Genomic DNA, 12,771 nt, shown 5'->3' on the forward strand with positions numbered 1-12,771 from the left:
GGAATCAGAAGTGGAGCAGCCTTGACTCAAACCAGTGCCCATATGGGACACTGGTACTGCAGGTGGAGGCTTAACTTACTGTGCCACTGTGTCAAAAATTTGTTAAAAAAATAACAAATACCAATAATTAAATACCAATAATTAAATACCAAGCTCAGTCTATAGTTAGCTCTGGAAAATGGATTTGGGATTTTATATACTATACTTCCAATAATATCACTTCATTTAGGCTAGAATAAAGGAGATACAGCAAAATATTAAGAGATTGAATATTGTGTACAAATATATTAGTTAAACAATTCTCTTTATTTTTAGTGTGTTAAATATTAAGAATAGTTTCCTGGAATAGTAAGTTGAGATTTAAAAATTCATATGATGAATACAGTGACTTAACTGGAGAACTGAGAATGTTCTCCATATGTGTTTTCTATGTCCTAATAAATTACTATTTCCTTCACATCACCACAAACAGCAAGTACCCAGAGTGTTCCACTAATCTGAAGCCAAAGCACTTTTTCACTTAGACAAAAGAAGGTAATTATATGCACATTTTCTCTGCAGTAGCAGGTTCCACTGTGTTGAATTCACAGAAGATGCATTATTCCATATATTGCCCAAAGACTGAATGGGCCTTTTTTTTCTTATATGGTCCTCATCATAACTGTCAATAATGTGGAATTTTTTTGTTCCACTGGGAATATTTAGCAGCAACTATTAACAATTCCCAATGGAAGATGTACCTAAGCCATCTATTGCTAAATTGCAAAGGTTTCAGCTGGTCACTTAGGTAAATTCATGGTTTCTTGCCTTTTGACAAAAGAAAAGGGCATATAAAAGTACCGGTATTCAGGAGAGATTAATTCTACAATAGAAATACTGGAGAATTGATGATGTGCATCTCTGATATGCGTTATAACAGGTAGGAGATGACTGACATATATACAAAGAAAATAAAATATTTCCTGCTATGTGTTCCAGTTACTGTTATTATACTTTAGAGAGTATCCAGAAGTAGGAAAAAATATATTTTAAATTTTTTAAAAGTGAGTCAAGATGAGGATGCTTAAATGAGCTTACTTCAAAGAGCTAGGAGAAATTATGTGAGAGAGTGAAGTATTCCTGAGATTATAGGAAACTCTGGTTGTACTTAGAGAAGCCCATCATGACACTTACACATCAGCAAATAAATTTATGTAAATAAAGGCTGTATATTTTTTTTGTAGTGTAAAACTATCAAGTCATGGAAATGTTAAAAATCAAAGTCAGGACATAAGTTGCAGTTGAGTATAATAGTGATTTATTTTCTTTGTACGTTGGACTTATTTAACTCTATAAAAATGGGCATACATTTTAGTTTTGAATATTTATTTTTATAACTTCCTAAACTTGGTAACCTAAGTATGGTTTACTTCTAATACAACAGATAAGCTATTTCCCTGTGCTGCAATTTTGCTGATTATACTCCACTTTGTAATTATTTGTATCAGTTTTAGTGGCTTTTGACCTTGTATTGAGATACGTAACTTTACTCTTTGTAAAAATAGGTTTTATGTAGGTTGTGATTTGCAGAGTTCAAGGCCATTCACTGAGGAGGATTCTGTGAATAGCAAGACAAGTCTAGAAAGTGAATGACAGGTATGATTTGAAGTACATACCAATTACCACTCCGTGCAATCTGTGTACCAATATTGCAAGTGATACAGAAGAAGTGCAAGCACTCTAGGACCCCTCCATGTGGTAGAGGCATGAGATGCACGGTGCACACTGCAGCTCTTACATTGGCAAGAGGTACTATGTGTGCTTTGGCAGCATTAGTAATAGGAGAGAAGTTTAACTGCTGAGAATGCTTTGGAAGGAGATGCATCTGTGCATCTGGAATATGCAATCTGTGGAAGACATGAGAAAGTGAACAGGAAGTGTTTACCAGCTTGATAATTGTCAAGCAGTCTGGTTTTGGCTAAAGAGTGAGGGTGGGTGGTATAAATAAAATCAGGTTATATGTGCTTGGTGAATATGCTAATAATTTTACATTTAATGTTTTTTGACATTAAGGAATGATGGGATGTTACAAATGGAAGTGTGAGACTCAGAAAAAAATGCAGTTTTTTTTTCTTCAAGTTATGTACTGAAGAAAAGTTGAAATGAAAAATAGAGTTGAACTAGCCAAAGGAAATTTGAGTTGCTGTCCAAAGAGATCATCTTATACTCACATACACAAAAGTGTCAGAAATATTTCTGGAATACTGGAGTGTGGTGAGAATAACGTTGTAAAACAAGAGGCCATCACACAAGTGACTGCTGATGTCAATTTCAGATAGGAGAGTGAACAGTGGGGAGAAGAAGAGACTTGAGTAAGGATATAAAGTAAGGAGATAAAGGACGATGCAGACAGTCTGGAGGGCACAGGAAAATTTGGAAACACAGAGGCTAGCATCACAATAGAAATGTGCTTTTGTAAGGGGCAGTAATGGGAATAAAGGAAGCCAATGTAAAAAAAAAATCACAGGGGAAACCTGGAGTACACATAAGAGTATAACAAAATTAGCTATTGAGCCTAACATGGCTTCACTCAGCAGTTCTCAATTGGGGATGGTTTTTGCACCCTTTCACAGGACATTTGATAATCTTTGGAGAAAATTTTTTGTTGTCACAGCTGGGGAGAAAGTGTGAAGGGCACCAGCTAAATAATGTCATAAATACCACAAAATATTGTGTAGTTGTATTAATCTCAAATTCAATAGTGTTCATCTTAAAAGATCCTGAATTAGCTGAAGAATCAACGTTTCCAAGCAGGGAAATTAGAAACAGGGTTGTATATTGAGAAGCTTCCCAATTGCAGCAAATTATAAATGGCTGAGTTTTATATCATTCAGATATAGGATTAGATAATAGAGTACTGAATTGAAGAGAGCCATCCCTGGAACCAAAGACACAAGTCTTAATTCTAGTACAATGACTTTGCAGCTGTGTAACCTTAAGGAATTTACCTATCATTTCTGTATCTCTGACTAAGTTAAAAAGGAACTAATAAAGGTGACCACATAGCATTATGGAAAGATAGAGTTATTGTATTATAAAGCTCTTCAAACAGTGCCAAGACATTGCTGGCACCTGATAAATATTAAATACTATGTTTGTTTTTTTTTCTGATTTTAACCGCCAATAGAATTTTTATACCCTTAACCTTTACTAGCTGTCTATATGATTGTGATACAATGTTTTGATAATAGAATGTCATTAATTATTGTGCTTCAACTTTAAATCTGTAAAGAATTTTTACTCCTCTTTTAAGATGTGGAATTAAAAAAAATAATTAACTTCAAATTTAACTGTAAGTGTGATTGTATCATTCAAGAAATATCAAGACAAGGCTATCTCTTGGAAAGTTAAGAAGCTTGTACTTAAAAACTAATAAAAATTAATGATAAAAAATGACCTCAAGATTAACACATACAAATAGTTTTGCCACTTACGAAATCTTTGAGCTAGGCTGAAGGTCACATCTCCTGTCTTTTTATTCAGGAATCAGCTCAGATTGACTCATTGAGTACTGCGTAACAGATAAAGATGATCCCAAACTCAAGGTGTTTGATCATATTAAGCATCATTTAATATTTTATATGATTTTTCCTGCTATAAAGTTATGTGAATAAAAATTAAAATGCAAAAAGTTTTGTATTCAGCAAATACTCATTACATCTGGGATCTAAGAATCCCTCTCAGTTGAAGTGGAAGGGATTTAGTAAGTTCATAACTGAACTTAATTCATGATTCTAATGTTCTCTTTCCTATCTCCTCTCCTTTTGGGTTGTTCCTGGGCGCGACTGCAGCCTGCAGCCATGGATCGGGTCAATTCTTCAGTGGTGTCAGAGTTTGTATTGCTGGGACTTTCCACTTCTCAGGAACTCCAGTTTTTCTTCTTTGTTTTCTTCTTTGTGTTATATGTGGTCATTGTGCTGGGGAACCTTCTCATTATCATCACGGTGAATTCTGATGCCAGGCTGCACTCCCCTATGTACTTCCTCCTGGGAAACCTTTCCTTGGTTGACATTTGTCAGGCTTCTTTTGCTACCCCTAAAATGATCACAGATTTTCTAAGTGACCACAAGACAATATCATTCAATGGCTGCATGGCTCAAATTTTCTTCATTCATCTTTTCACTGGTGGGGAGATGGTTCTGCTTGTCTCCATGGCCTATGACAGATATGTTGCAATATGCAAACCCCTACACTACGTGGTCATCATGAGCCAAAGGACATGCAATATCTTGGTGATGATCTCCTGGGCTGTGGGCTTGGTGCACACATTAAGCCAGTTGTCATTTACTGTAAACTTGCCCTTTTGTGGACCCAATGTTGTAGACAGCTTTTTTTGTGACCTTCCTCGAGTAACCAAACTTGCCTGCCTGGACTCTTACAACATTGAAATACTAATTGTGATTAATAGTGGGATTCTTTCCCTAAGTACTTTCTCGTTGTTGGTGAGCTCTTACATTGTTATTCTTGTCACTGTCTGGTTCAAGTCCTCAGCTGCAATGGCCAAAGCATTTTCTACATTGGCCGCTCACATCACAGTAGTGATATTATTCTTCGGACCTTGCATTTTCATCTATGTGTGGCCCTTTTCCACCTATCCTATAGATAAAGTGCTTGCTATATTTTACACTGTTTTCACACCCATCTTAAATCCCATCATCTATACACTCAGGAACAGGGATATGAAGGTTGCCATGAGTAGAATTGTTGCCCATTACCTGAGACCTAAGAAAGTTTCTGAAATGCCAATAGTAGTGAGGCATTCTTTTTATTAAGTCAGAATTTTTTCAAACTCCTCCAATAATTATCTACAATTTCGTGGCAGTTTATTGGCATATCTCAATTATGGAAAGTAGTGAAGAAGATGATGCAGAAAGTATAATTTAATGATTATTAACACGGCTCTTCCCAGCTATCCCAGCAAAAGTAGTCACTGTGTGTGTGAGTGGACTATGTGTGGGAGTAAATGTGATTTTTACCTGGGTAGTATATATGTACTCACTAGTTTAATTCCAGAAAAATACGAATATCAAGGGGAAAATGAATGAGTCCCTTTCTTTAGTGGGCATAAGAAGTTCATGATTTTATGACTTTCTTTAATGGCACATACAAAAAATCCTGTGCAGGTGAATAATATCTAAGAAAATGAAAGGAACTTTCCAGCATAGGGAGATACCCAAATTACTGAGTTAAGATTCATTGACCTAAGTATAGATTCTTAGGTTACCAAAGCCTATTCTAAGATCATTTATAGCTCTTCCATATGGTTTTCCAGTCTCCAACAAAGCTTTCAAATTTGGAATGGTCAATACTCAGGAACCTAACATTTCAAGTGTTTCATCTAATAAGGCATCTGTGACCAGTTGGGATAATTTCTGTCTCCTTTGAAATTATGAGTTGTAGAAAAAGGAGGAAAAGTTGGAAAATAAAATTATGTTAACATCAGCTTTTTAGTCTTGCTGTGAGTGGTAGTAAACTTGGACCAAAAATGAAGTGCTATATAGGAAAGAATCAGTGTTAAGCACACATCCGCTTGGTGAACTGACCTTATAGCTACATCTCTAGCTTGGTCATCAGACCCTTACATGTATTCAAGATAATTTGAATTTTTAACTTTGCTTTTCTGAAATTCTTCATTTCCTGAAAGTAAGTTCACCATTATGTCAAGGATGAAAACATTTCCTCAGCAGTTCATCGTTTCCCTTCCCACCTTCCAGAGTCTATTTAGTATTTCCTGAATCCACCCCCAACATAATTAAACAAAATATTGAAGAAAAACTTGGACCTTTCCTTTTCTCCCACCACCGACTATTTACATGTGAGCTCTTTTTTTTTTTTAAAGATTTATTTATTTATCGGAAAGTCAGATATACAGAGAGGAAGAGAGATAGAGAGGAAGATCTTAAATTCGATGATTCACTCCCCAAGTGAGTGAAACGGCCAATGCTATGCCGATCCGAAGCCAGGATCCAGGAACTTCTTCTGGGGATCCCACATGGGTGCAGGGTCCAAAATCTTTGGGCTGTCCTCGACTGCTTTCCCAGGCCACAAACAGGGAGCTGGAGCTGCCAGGATTAGAACCAGCGCCCATATGGGATCCTGGTGCATGCAAGGCGAGGACTTTAGGCACTAGGCCATGCTGCCGGGCCCTCATGTGAGCTCTTATTGTGATGTGATGCGATCTTATTGTGATTTTCATCTTTTCTGTTCTCAAGGTGTTCTTTTTGAATAAAGATAGCATAATAGTAACTTACCTTTCAGTATACGTTAATATTCATCAGAATTTTTGCAATCTTATTTACTTATAATTTTGGAATTTCACTTGTAGAAATGAGGGGAGTTTTAGATTTTAGTTTTAGATTTCAGGGCAGTGAGATGAAATCTTAACAGTGTTTCATGACTTCAGGCCATATTAGACTCATAAACAGCTAATAGAATGAGGCCAGAACACATGATTTTTCTTCCTGAATGAAAGAGCATAAACTATACGGTTTAATCCATGTCAACCTCAAAACAGGTGAGATTAATTAATATTTAATTCATTTAACTTATTCTTCTAGTATTTAGTAACTTAATTCCTTTTTAAAAAATTTTTCTAGTCATTTAATTAAAAATTGCTTTAGACAAAAGCAAAAATACGATAATTTTTTTCTCTTACTAAATTCTTTAGTTACACATAGGTTATATAGCAGCATCATTTTCTCCAGGAAGGTTTTTGCTTTTTTTTTTCATTTCTTCTTCGACATATTGCTTATTCAGTAGCATGTTATTTAACTTCATGGTGTCGTAAATTTTAAAATTTTATTTCTGTTAATTTTGTTTATGGCTATTCATTTAAGGGGAGGTATAGTAACTGTGAAATAGAGACTATGATATCCAGATATGAAGATGCAATGCATTATGTATCTCTACTTCCAAACCAAAGATGGACTCCCAGTGAAACTGTTGGATATATCTTGACAATAGGATGCTGGACCATCTGCCATTGTTCATACCCGCAATGTCAGGATACACTTAGATAGCAGAATGATGGACTTAATGATTGCTTATGAAGGACTACACTATTGTAAAAATATGGGGGAAAGCAGTGGGCGGGGGAGGGAGCTTTGGAAGGGAATAAGGGAAGTTCCAGAGCCTGTGGAATTGTATCATAAAATAAAAAAATAAAAAACAAAAAATTCCATTAGATATGTTAAACCATGAATATTAATGTGCTAAATAAAACCATGCTAGTTAATCTGTACATTAATCACTCAAGCATTCATAATTTTTTTTGACTCAATGAATTTTCTTGATAACATGATTATCACAGCCTTTCTTCCAAATAAACAAATTGCTTACACATATAATCACATATATTTATTACTTCGCAAATTTATTGAATTCAAAATCATCTAATATAAACACAATTTCAAAGGAAGGAAGAAGGTTCAATTTTTTGAATTTGCTGTTACTATGTGCAATAAGGACACAGTCAGATGATCTGCTTGTTTGGACCCTTTCAGCCATAGAGAACATCGGGATGTTCAATGAAAGAATCATGTGGAAGTCTGCTGTTGGGACTACCTTCACTTCCTGTGGAATGATGAAGTCCAAGATGTAAATATGAATTGAATCAACAGTTACTATTCTGTGAAGTTAGAGAAAACACTCCTTGCAAGAAATGTGATCTTCCATTTATTCTTTCATGTATTGATAGAGGTTCTTTAGTCTATTGCTTAATGTGTACACCAGTTTTACTGCCAGAACCGTTTCACTATAAGTTTACCTATCCTTTCTTCTTTGGTGGCCCTGATCATATGTTTATTCATCTTTTTCATGGCGTCTCAGTGGTTTCTTTGGCACACACGTTCTTTACCATTTTGACTCATAATGAGAAGCTCCATTTTCTAAATACTGTCTGTTAAATCAAATGACCTGTTTTTTTCACATGTACACACTAGTTGATAGATTATTTCTCATTTGTAAAAAAAATCATTTTGTAAAGCATAATTACTCCCATTGCAGGCTGACTCAGATCTCTAAAGGGCGACTTCTTGCTTAGCCAATGAGATTGGTTTCCTGGGCAAGTGTAAAAGGTTTTATATTGTTCCATTCTCCGATATTGTCACTTTATGATTGAGGGTCAGAGAAGAGACCCTCTCACCATTTCAGGGACAAAGCTGAGAGCTCTCTCTTCTACAAAGTTTAGTGCAGGAAGTCAAGTTAAAATGCATTAAGTTCTGACTAGCATATGAATATTTCCATTATAAAAATTCAGAGCATAAGGTAGGCAACTTAGAAGCAAACTGTGGAGCAAAATGTTTGGAGAAAAAGGAACTAATGAATCTTAGAAATTTTCAAAAGTGTAAGTATTACAAAAATTATCAATGTATTTTTGGACTGAAGAAATAATGGTTAAGTTTTTCTAGATACAAACAGCAATAGGGAGATGCAGGGACATTCTTGATTCTTAGTCCAGTTGGAAAATCCATCCTAAAGAGTCAAATTTCTGTTCTCCATTTCTGTCTTTGTGACTTTCCACTGCATAGGTTTGAGGTGACTCTGATAGCCACCATGCAAATCCAAATTTGGTAAACAGTGAGAAGTATGTTACCATCATTATCTGTGCCTTTTTAAGCCCGTTTCTCGTTTTCTAGACAGAGTCTACTTAGCTGTTAGAGAAATATTTATTGATTTCAAAATTTGTCTTGAGTGAAGGAAGGAGTAGCTACAGAGAACAGAGCAATGATCAACCAAGTGTCCTTTATGGCTGTTTTCCTGGGATTCTAGTGAGTCAAAGATGATAAGTCAAAGCAAGGATAAGAGAAGTAATGCATTCTGTGGTTTGACACTTTGTTGACATATTTTAGGGATAGATGTTAATATAACATTACGTCCCATCTCATGGTTTATTTTGGGATCTGAAGATACTTCTATCTTAGAGGTCAATAAGGAAGCAAATGATTTATAAGAGAGCAGCTTTGGGGAATTATGTGACAGTGCAAGGAGCTCACAGTGCCTTTTAGGAGCTCCAACTGCTTCCATACATAAATACCTCCGAATTTAGAATTTTTGAGGTGAAAGGAGTTTTAGAGATACACTGTTCTTTCAAGCTCAGCCCATAGCAAATGGCAAAAATGTATTCACTATTTCTAACTAATGATAAGAAAACGTGGTGCACATTGTCTCTGATCTGATTTACTTACGTTAAGAAATCATGGTGAGTTACACTACAGATTTTCAAGTTGTTTCCTTTTTCTTGTTTTTGAAAAGTGAATGACAACAAAAATAATTTTCTGAAAGCATCCAAATTTTCTGTGAATTCCATCTTCACAAAATTTTAAAAATTCCTAGTTTGGATATTATCAGAAAATTTTGCCAAATATGAAGTGATTTTTGAAAATGTTTGAAGCACTTCTATCAAGCAATGATTAGGCATGCTTTTCTTGTCCTTTCCTTGCTTTTCCTCCTGCTCCTCCATTTTCCTCTCTTGCTCTCACTCTTGATGTTCCTCTGTACCCTACTCTACCATATAAATCCTGTAAAATTCCATGCTATCATGTACCCAGTGAGGTTACTATTGCACACTAGACATGTTGATTGCAAATTCCAGGAATTGAGATTCAATCTAAGTTCCTCCAATTGCAGAGTAATATTGCATTGTTCTTCACTCATAGTATGAGATTTATCTTTAGTTGTTCATTCAAACCATCTGTCAGTCTAATAAATATTATAATCATATGACCTACTAGATGGGCAAACTTGGACAATTTCTAGCCTAAGCTTCTCTGTGACTCGGTTCAATCAACTAAAAAGTATGTAAAAATTGTGGGTACCTTTCAGGGTTATTAACCTCACCACCAAATAGGTGAACTTTGTTTTGCTTACTTTATCTTTCTGGCTTTCAGATACCCAATGAAATTACAGTGCTTTCTTAAAAAAAAATGCTGTTTAACAAGCTTTACATAATGAATTAGACGTTAACAGAAGCTTCTTGTGGTGTCCAATGTTATCTCTTTAAAATCACAATCATTGCTCTTCAGGAACTTTTTTTGTTTTAGAAATGGGAATATTTCTCTATTCCAATGTTTATTATCCTCCCTCTACCCCTTGTCCATGAAGCACATGATGGAATTTGCCAGGATTGGCCTAAATATTTCACATCAAATGAGAATCCCAGGATGGCATTTTGTACCCAGGTTAGTTTATGTCTCGTTGTTCTGCTTACAATCCTGTGTAACTTAGTTTTCAGAATACCACTGAAACCTTCAAAACGCAAAAATAGGACACCTGAGTATCTGTGTGTTTGGATGGGTATACAAGATCAAGTTAAAATATTTCCTGAACCATTGGATAAAAAGTACATGTGTTTTTCTGCTGGGACCAAGTTGTTAAGCAAAATGGAGAACAAATAAACAAATAAGCAACAACAAAACCCAATATTACAAGAAAATTGACATACTATTTAACTTTTCTCTCTTGGTGAAAATCTATTTAGTGTTTGAAATATTCCATTGTCATAACATACTTTCAAAATGGCCCTTCTTGAAAGATGTCACCGATTTTGATAAATTCAACTGTTTCAAAATAAAGACAAATCAGAAAAACAAGATAGAAACTGCATTGCTTTTCAGGAATTCATAATTGATGGGTCTTTATGTGACAAAAGATAAATGTTGATTAATCAATGCTAAGGAAGATAAATGCAGTGTCCTTGATTTTCAGAGAAACTTTGGTGTCATCATGGCATTCCTTTTTCATGAGATGACAAATTTCTTTTACTTATCCTGTTAAGAGACTGCTAAGATTTATAGCTCTCAATCACAAGAACAATAGTTTAGTCCTCTTTGTTTTGCATGAACAGTTAATGAGGTCCTCGTTTTATTTCTAGTCTTCCTTTCTCAATTTATTCCAGCTCATTTACAAGTCCCATTTTCCAGTTAGGCTACTTAACATTGCATTATCCTGGTTCCTGAAACAGCCCTGTCATTGACTTTTGGCTGGCAAATCTCAAATATTTAAAATTCCAAGTAGATTTTATTGGCACTTAAAATTATTTTATTTATATAATCCCATTTTATTTATGGTGCTAGTTATGGTACTAATATATCATTCACTGATAATTACATATTCTCAATTTAATACCTAATTTTTTACAATTTGTGATAGGATCCATACATAACACTATAACACATAATTATTGAATTTCTATAGTAGTCATGTGTGTTAGTTTAACTTAAAGAAATTAATGAACAATCAATTGACAAGTGTTTAACACTTGTTAAGACCATCTTTATCAACTGGATGACTGGATATACTATAATACTAATTGCTGTGATATTTTCCTCATTTTCTCTTTTTTAGGCCATTGTAAATTGGAGAAATGGATCACACAAATGAATCAGTAGTGTCTGAGTTTGTACTTTTGGGACTCTCCAATTCTTGGGAACTTCAACTTTTCTTTTTTGCCGTCTTCTCAATCATCTATGTGGCATCCGTGCTAGGAAACATCATGATTATTGTCATCGTTTCCTGTGACTCCCACCTGAACTCTCCCATGTACTTCCTGCTCAGTAATCTTTCTTTCATTGATATCTGCCAAGCTAACTTTGCCACTCCCAAGATGCTGGTGGACTTCTTTGTTGAGCACAAGACTATCTCCTTTGAAGGCTGCATGGCACAAATATTTCTGCTTCATAGTTTTGTGGGGAGTGAGATGATGTTGCTAGTGGCTATGGCATATGACAGATTTATTGCCATATGTAAACCCCTGCACTATAGTACCATCATAAACCGCAAACTGTGTGTAATTTTTGTGTCTATATCCTGGGCTGTGGGTATTCTTCATTCTGTGAGTCACTTGGCTTTCACGGTGGACCTTCCATTCTGTGGTCCCAACGAGGTAGATAGCTTCTTTTGTGACCTTCCCCTGGTGATAGAGCTGGCTTGCATGAATACATATAAGATGGAAGTTATGACCCTCACGAATAGTGGCCTGATCTCACTGAGCTGTTTTCTGGCTTTGATTATTTCCTACACCATCATTTTGGTCACTGTCCGCCGTCGGTCCTCCAGTGGGTCATCCAAGGCACTCTCCACCTTAACTGCCCACATTACGGTGGTAATTCTCTTCTTTGGGCCTTGCATTTATTTCTATATATGGCCATTTAGCAGATTTTCTGTGGATAAATTCCTTTCTGTCTTCTACACTGTTTGTACACCCTTATTGAACCCCATCATCTACTCTCTGAGAAATGAAGATGTGAAAGCAGCCATGCGCAAGTTGAGAAGCCATCATGTTACATCCTGGAAAAGCTAAGAATCACCATAAAACAGTATAAATCCAAAACAGGTTGAAGCCTCCAATGGCTCACAGAATTGTGCCAATCACTTTTGCTAATGCTATGGGTTACTGAGCCACTTCACCTGTTCTAATGGTAAGAATATGGCATACAATTAGTTCCTGTATCCACTTCAATGTAACTGTGACCGAACATTTTTGAACTTATAACACAAATTTCTAATTTGAAGCTTTACATTTGTAATATAGAATATCTTTGCAATATTAGGCATTAGTGATAATATAATGTGCATGAAACATTTATTTAACTACTCTATCATATCTCTTCAACTGAACGATTGGTTTTTTTGTACTTTCTGGGAAAAATGCACTAAGAAATTGAATTTTTTTTCTAACTTTTATTTATTTTTACTGGAAAATTAAATTTCCACAGAAAAGGAGAGACAGAGAAA

General features: G+C 35.4%; 2 protein-coding genes across 2 annotated transcripts; both read left to right on the forward strand.

Annotated features, from left to right (window-relative positions):
- The first annotated feature begins 3,839 nt into the window (after window positions 1-3,839).
- On the forward strand, window positions 3,840-4,811 carry LOC121148705 (olfactory receptor 4K5). The gene has a single exon (XM_040968948.1). It carries the CDS (start codon window positions 3,840-3,842, stop codon window positions 4,809-4,811), a length of 972 nt encoding a protein of 323 aa, XP_040824882.1.
- Window positions 4,812-11,401: 6,590 nt separating this feature from the next.
- On the forward strand, window positions 11,402-12,337 carry LOC121148707 (olfactory receptor 4K1). The gene has a single exon (XM_040968949.1). The coding sequence runs from the start codon at window positions 11,402-11,404 to the stop codon at window positions 12,335-12,337; it is 936 nt and encodes a 311-aa protein (XP_040824883.1).
- Window positions 12,338-12,771: the final 434 nt, after the last annotated feature.

This window comes from Ochotona curzoniae, unplaced genomic scaffold (genome assembly GCF_017591425.1).
Source record: "Ochotona curzoniae isolate NIBS_2020 unplaced genomic scaffold, NIBS_Ocur_1.0 scaffold_4701, whole genome shotgun sequence".
NCBI classification, from domain to species: domain Eukaryota; kingdom Metazoa; phylum Chordata; class Mammalia; order Lagomorpha; family Ochotonidae; genus Ochotona; species Ochotona curzoniae.

Bases quoted from the DNA above. Each gene is read 5' to 3' on its own strand.
- LOC121148705 (XM_040968948.1), top strand. From the start codon at position 3,840: ATGGATCGGGTCAATTCTTCAGTGGTGTCAGAGTTTGTATTGCTGGGA.
- LOC121148707 (XM_040968949.1), top strand. From the start codon at position 11,402: ATGGATCACACAAATGAATCAGTAGTGTCTGAGTTTGTACTTTTGGGA.